General features: G+C 38.4%; 1 protein-coding gene across 2 annotated transcripts in view; it reads right to left on the reverse strand.

Annotated features, from left to right (window-relative positions):
* Window positions 1–6,573, reverse strand: part of NUCKS1 (nuclear casein kinase and cyclin dependent kinase substrate 1) — a 12,891-nt gene extending 6,318 nt beyond the window's left edge. Inside the window, exons 1-6 of one of the 2 annotated variants that reach the window (XM_019513995.1) lie at window positions 6,429–6,573; window positions 4,843–4,948; window positions 3,614–3,669; window positions 3,157–3,306; window positions 1,968–2,120; window positions 984–1,133 (exon numbers count right to left, since the gene is read on the reverse strand). In XM_019513995.1, the coding sequence (XP_019369540.1) occupies window positions 984–1,133; window positions 1,968–2,120; window positions 3,157–3,306; window positions 3,614–3,669; window positions 4,843–4,948; window positions 6,429–6,558 (745 nt within the window). In that variant the 5' untranslated portion in view covers window positions 6,559–6,573. The remainder of the gene's footprint in view (window positions 1–983; window positions 1,134–1,967; window positions 2,121–3,156; window positions 3,307–3,613; window positions 3,670–4,842; window positions 4,949–6,428) is intronic. The other variant, XM_019513996.1, reaches the window with a different exon arrangement.
* Between the last annotated feature and the right edge of the window lie 452 nt (window positions 6,574–7,025).

Raw genomic sequence — 7,025 nt, forward strand, 5'->3', positions numbered from 1 at the left:
GTATATGTTGGAGATTAAACTCCAACAAGAAAGTTTTGCAAAGGACACTTCAAAGCTATTTAATTGTGACATCATAAAAATAGTGGTGTTCAAGACCGAAAAAAAGCTGAATTCTACGGTACGCATCTGAACCTTAATCTTGTAGTCAGAACTGTAAGGTCCTTGGGGCCCAACTTAAAATTAGTATTAGCATATATGTATGCAGTTACTACATGTTTCAATTACTCTACAGACAACTTTGCACTGGATTTATACCTGTCCCATATTAAAAAAGGAAAAGCAACCCCCCCCCCAAAACACTTTTCTACACAACTGGAAGTGTTTGAGAAAAGCCAAGACTGAGCACAATTCTTAAAATGTATTTTATGGCTATGAAATACACAGGATGTCTTTATGATGGTGCAGTATTTTATGGTTGCAAAGATATGTTTCTGAAATGAAAGTATTTCCAGGTATTTATAAATTTGTTGAGAAGCTTCCTTCAGATCAAATATTTTCAGCCCAGAAGAGTGACTAAAAAGCATTTTCATTAAACTTGTATCTACACACATACGTCTTCAGATACACATGTAACAGGGAGGCAATTAAAGCTCGTCAATTCCAAACATCCCCTACTTCAGAACAAAAAAGTCTCTAAACAAAGGACCGGAAGCCAAATATTCCAAGTTCTCACCTTGACAGATGCACTGCCTTTGGGCGATTCATACCGGCAACCCTCCCACACCACCCCCAGGCAAATTTCTCTATTATTAAAATAGGCTTAATTCTTACTTAAGTAACAGAGCATTTGTGACCATTAATTCTGAAATCATAATAACAGCTATGCCTTTTTAAACCTTCAGAAAAGTAATTAAAATCTTTGCATTATTGCCCATTAAAATATGTCACTGGTAGAAGACTGAAATTTCAGTCCATAACCTGATCCTTACAATCCTTAAATATTTATTTTTAAAGCGAACTACTTTCCCTTCCAGTTGGCTCACCTGTAGCCTTTAGCCTAGGCTTGGGCATTTTCTTTTCTTTCCTCTCTGGCTTGGATTTTTTGGCCACCTTCTTATTCTTCTTTTTTGAACTGCCATAGTCGCTATCATCATCATCTTCCACGAGAAAGTCTTCATCGCTGCCAGAATCTTCTGAAGGGACAAGGAAAGAAGTGTTTGTAAAAGAGCTCTTTCTACTCACCTGAAATGGACTTACAGCCAAGAGAGAAATGGTCCAGCAATTATTGGGAGGAACAGGGAGTCTAAGAGTTAAAAAGACACTGGCTTTGCAAGTTACTATATACTTGGATGGACTTAGGAGAGTCACCTCATCATTGTGCTTTCGTTTTTCTCTTCATGAAGCATTTTCTAGCAAAGGACTTAGTAGCATTTGTAGAGATAACAAGCAAGTCTCACCACTAAGAACTGGTAAGTGCTCCAAGGCCCTCAAAAGTACCAAGTGCCAACTGCATCCCATTTCAGAATGAAAATAAAATAACTGCTCAAGATACTTAAGCGACTTTTGCATTACAACTCTTCCTTTTATTCTTAAGCCAACCAACTGCAGGATTGCTTTTTATGTTAGGTAGCAAATGAAGTTTTGCTGCCTTTAAATCGCTCCTCTTTGAGCAATGAGCTCTTCCATCTTACGGTAAAGGGTGCAGAAGCCACTCTGAAACTCAGCCAGTGCCCCACCACACATGGAATGGCAGGAAGCAGCAAGACGAAGGGGCAGGCAATTATTTCGGGCGGATCTTCCATTTTTAATCACGGAGCTTGTACTACTTTTTTAAAATCAGGGAAAACCAGGACCCCTGCTGATGAGCAATATAATACTTACATGCACCAAATATCCAAACTAACTGCATCAAGTTTTATTGTTTGGCCAAAGTTAATGTATGCCCTCAGGTATCCCAACAATGCACTACTTCATGTCATACTACCTTCAACCTCTTTGTACACTGCCATTAGTCCTCCTCTACTTACTCTCTTGGAATTGTGCCTCTTCATCTTCCTGCTCCTCTTCCTCACTGCCTACATCATCCATGAGCATCTCCCGTTGCTTGGAAGCTGCTTTAGATGCTGCCTGCCGTTGCTGACGCACATTTTTGTGGTCTTCTTTCTCATCCTCACTGTCCTCTGCAAGACAAAATCTCCAAGTTACAATGAAGGTACAATACATAACATGTTTTCCTTTCCTGGAATAGAGGATGGGGGAGGAGGGTTGGAGAGAAACAGTAAAGAGGCTTGCTGTAACAACTGGTTATTTGAATGTGATCAGATTAATCCCACTCTAAACACGTGGTGCGAGATGCCTTAACTTAACGAGGGCTCATCTACTAACCAGACAAATTAATACACTTTTTCACAACAGCCCAAGTACTGTTCCAATCCATAGTCATGATCCATTTCCCATGGAGCAGGATGCTGTTTAGTGACAAAGTACATTTAGAAGCCTTTAGAATAAAAAAAGTGTTATAAAAATCTATAGCACCAAGAAGCATAAATTTAAATAACGTGTGCTGCAAAGGAGACTAGAACAGGGAACAGATGTTTGCCATGCAGTGACTGAACCATTTGAGTCAAGATATTCAATGTTGCACTATGCTAACTTGACACAGAATATTTTACAGCCAGGATAAACACAGGAGACGTATTATTTTGGAGCAGAATAAGTGTGTGTGTGGGGGGGGCAGCTAAATTATCTCTTGGCTAAAATTATTGCAACTAAACTAAGCTAGCACACCCAACTAAAAAAAAGTTAAGCCTCCATTCCAGCACCCTGGTAGCAAGCTATCAGGGAACTACCTTGTGGTACAACACCCAAAGAGGATGATCATCACTGTGCTAGACAGTCCAGTCAAGGAATGATTCTACATACTAAGTAACTATCCCTGGACTCTCTCCCCCACAAAAAAACAAATTTGCAGTTTAGGTCTAAAAAGACCAGGGGCATAAAACAGAAGTTTCAAACTTATGATTTAAGGAGCACAGGGAACAAAGCACATGTAATCTGCAAGCGGAAGGAAACAAAAAATATATTGGTTCACAAGTGCTTCTGATTTGGGCTTCTGGTCCTTCAGCATTAGATCAACATCAATGCCAATTTAATGCTGGGTCTCTCTATCAGCCACATACCTAACATGTTTACAGATAAATAATTATGTTGCTTAACCTGCAGGCCTTTTCCTGGATTTGGAGGCTCTCTTGTTCTTTTCGGGTTTGGCCTTTTTTCCTTTTTTGTTTTTCTGAGAGCTCTCATAGTCACTGTCAGCTTTGCCATCATCTGCTTCTAAGTCATCGTCCTCACTGCCAAAATCTTCATCTGGGAGGAAATGGTGAGAAAATACAAGTCTCTCAAATACCTCTCAAGGGAACAAACTGATTGGAGCCACAAGGGGGAGCAACAGATTAACATACTTTCAACCAGGGAGACAAAGGATTATACCAGCAATATGTCACATGGGAAATACTTCTGCTAATCTAGTCTCTGGCTGGAAATTGCAGAAGGAATAGTTATGATGCAATGACAGAGCTACGTATTATGCACACTGCTTTGGCTAGCATCATTTGTCCCCTTTTAATAACCCAATGGGCCCTTGTTAAAAATTACATTGATAAGGGCCAAGTACCTGCTGAATGAGACTCATCTTTCTTGGTCTTCACATCTTTCTCTTCTGAATCCTCACTGTAAAGAGAAAGAGAAAGTTACAGTCTGTGGAGTGATAATACTTGAATCCCAGCACACAAAGACAAACTCCAAAGATCAAATTGGTCTAGTCTTGTGACAGCTTAGTGAATTGGTACTTTATGGACACTGCTACCTTATGCTTCAAAAATGCTTTAAAAAACAAACAAAAACTTTACTAGCAATTATGGTTATGAAGATAGCACACAAGTCATGAACCAAGTTCTTGTCAACAGATTCTAATAGCTGAATAGCTCATGAAACATGAACTACAAAATTCAGCTCAAATTTAATTCTGAAATCTAAAGTTATAACTGAAATGGATGAAAGTGCTGCCATTGGATTACAGTTTACAACAGCGAGTCTTTATGAACAGCTATGTAATCCATAATCTAACCCAGATTAGCCTACCTATTAATTAACGAGATGTACAAGCTTTACGTCCACGTTCACAAGCCCTGTTATTAAGCAAAGTCTGCACCTAAGAATCACACAAGGAATTGCCAAAGACAGACTTAATGTGCTCCCCTCTCATAGAAACTCCGCCTCTCCTTCTCATACCTCAGGAGCCGAAGTCCCAGAAACCATATTAATAGTGTTCTGCAGACTTACAGCTCCCTTGGACAGCTTCCAGGTAATTACCTAGAAATTAAAATTTGCATTCAATCTCAGCATAAATCCTCTGTGCTGCAGGATAATAGTCCATTTAAAATGGCACCATGTCCCTTCTTTCCAACCAAAAGCCTACACCCACAAAATCCTTAAGACTATCAGCTGAAATCACATTTCCTGTGTAAACTAAACCCAATTTCTTGGGGTTCTCATCACCATGTGAGATGATCAGACAACTCAGGTCTGTAAGAATGTAATCAAAATCATAACGCTGAGGTCACAAGACATGACATGATCTGGGAGATCCACATCCTTGCTACTACCTTCTCAGTAAAGAGAGGGTGCATACACACATCTGAGTCTTAGATGCAGGGACAGGGGATCACCCTCTGGGTAAGATTTCTCCACACTTGCTAGAGTTCCATAGGAGTCCATTATTATACAAAAATGTTAAAGACCCCCTGTGTAATGAAGCACTTGTGCTTTAGCCTGCGGTTACCAAAATGTCAAGTAGCTTAGGTGAATGTTGGGCTTTCATAAATAACCCAGGGTTTTAGTTACCTGTCCTCTTGAGAATTCTTTCCAGGCCGCCTCTTATTTTTAGCCTCTCGAGGAGATGAGCGGATTTTCTTAGCTGGAGGAGCTGAATCTCTCCCATAATCTTCATCTAGACAACACAATAGAGGAAATGGTTTTGAAATGCATTGAACTATAATTTACAGTAATCCAAACAGCCAATTAGGATATAGCCGAAGAGGTAATGCTTTGAAGTTACCAACACATATCATTTTAGAGGGTGTCAAAACAACAGGTGGTCCAAAGGACTAGTTTTCAAAACTTAAAAACCAAATTTACAAAATGACATGCAATCAACCTGCCCATCTATCTGCAAACAACATGCTGGGATATACTATGCCAACAAATCTGACATACATAAGTTGCCAGAACTATTGCAGGAAAAACGTCATGGCAAGAGGAGTGTTGATCCTAATTTTATGGTTAATGAGAAACTTGCATTTAGCTTTAGATTTGCCACACAAAGCCATTACAAACATTGATGTCGTGCCTTAACTCCTGCTAGTCCTGATAAAAACAAGTATTCTATATAGATATGCTGAGACCTGTGTTCTTATGATGAAGGAACTAGCTATAGATATAAGGTCTTTTAAAAGTTAAATCGTTCCAACTACTAAATTATGCACAACGTACTAATAACCTGCAATGTAGCACAGCAGTTAAGAACTATGCACATTTTGTTTCCCCTAATTATCAATACAACCTCATTTGCCAGACAGTAAGTAGCAGCACATCTACTTTCCAAGAACATAAAACATTCTCCATATGGCTTCCAAAAAAATGGTAATTCATGTGGAATATACAAAGAATTAAGGAATGATTCATAGAATTGTGTGGTGCAATAGAATTTAATATAACCTAAAATTGGCTGCAGCAAAGTACAAAAGTAGTAGTCTCAGAGGCACTCTGCCAATAACGAACCAAAAAAGATGACAGTTGCTGTCAAATGCAATGGCCTTTAGGCACTATCAAAGCCTAGGCGTTAAGTAACAGTATATATATGTTTAAAATCTTAATGTGTATATGTTTAAAATCTTAATGGTTTATTTAATAGAATACATACATCTCTCTGAATAATGCACGTGCATTTTGAAACGCATATCAAGAATAAAGAGCCACTAAGTGGAAGCAGTAACTTCTATTCTTTTAAATTAAAATCATAACTAAAAACAGAATGTATTTATTAACATACAGGTTGTATTACATAACAACTAAGCAGACTCTACACCCTTGTAACCCGAGAACATTTATTTGGATTTTGCTTAAAGGGCAAAATTCTTTGAATCATCCATTGCTGCACCTTTAATGACTCACTATGCAATCTGACAGGGTCAATGAAAGCTCAGTAGCATCACTGCCCTTAGCTAATACTGCAGCCTCTAAATTTTAGATTATTCATCCCTTATTACCAAGCAGCACAGGAATGAAGTGTGAATTCTTAAAAAAGGCAATAAAATAGAGATAGATAGATAGATAGATTAAATAAAACACTGAATTTAGACAACTTTTTACTTCACTAGACATGAAAGTATTAACTGTGTTTTTTCTAAAAAGAAAAAAAGTAAGCTTACCGGCATCATCTGATTCCTGAAACTGTGAGTAATCGACCACCTTCCTGTTCCTATTTAAGAAAAGAAGGGAGGGGGGAGAGATTAGAAATCCGTAAGTTTCAGAAAGTGAACTTTTTTCCACAACTAGCATGAAAACAGCATCCCCTAGTTTGATGCAGAAATCAAAAGGTCTTTGAAGGCCATCACCTACCAGTACCTCCCCCCTCACCCACCAAGGCAGCCCCAAGAATGCTTTCCTAAGAACTAAGACATCTATGTCTTAGACGTCAAATAAAGGCAGCGTCACTATGTTCCAACCATTTTTAGTGGAGCTATTTAAATTTAAATTGAACATTTACTCGTCAAAAAGCACATAATAAAACTTGAAGCTTCTATTGCAACTCAGTATCCATCACAATTGTTATATGGAAGTGTCCCAAACAGCATTCTTTCTGCAGGTGAAGAATGCAATTTAGAGCCACCTTCTTGTTTGTATATTCAGATCTTTTAATATTATATGAAATTCTGAAAGATGTCTTAACTGAGCACACTCCATCATCATTCTTGATGTTAAATCACTGCTGGCAACCCAAAATTTCACCCGAGTTTCATTATTTA

The sequence above is a fragment of the Gavialis gangeticus genome, unplaced genomic scaffold (genome assembly GCF_001723915.1).
Source record: "Gavialis gangeticus isolate Ggan-Ray unplaced genomic scaffold, GavGan_comp1, whole genome shotgun sequence".
Taxonomy (NCBI): Eukaryota; Metazoa; Chordata; order Crocodylia; family Gavialidae; genus Gavialis; species Gavialis gangeticus.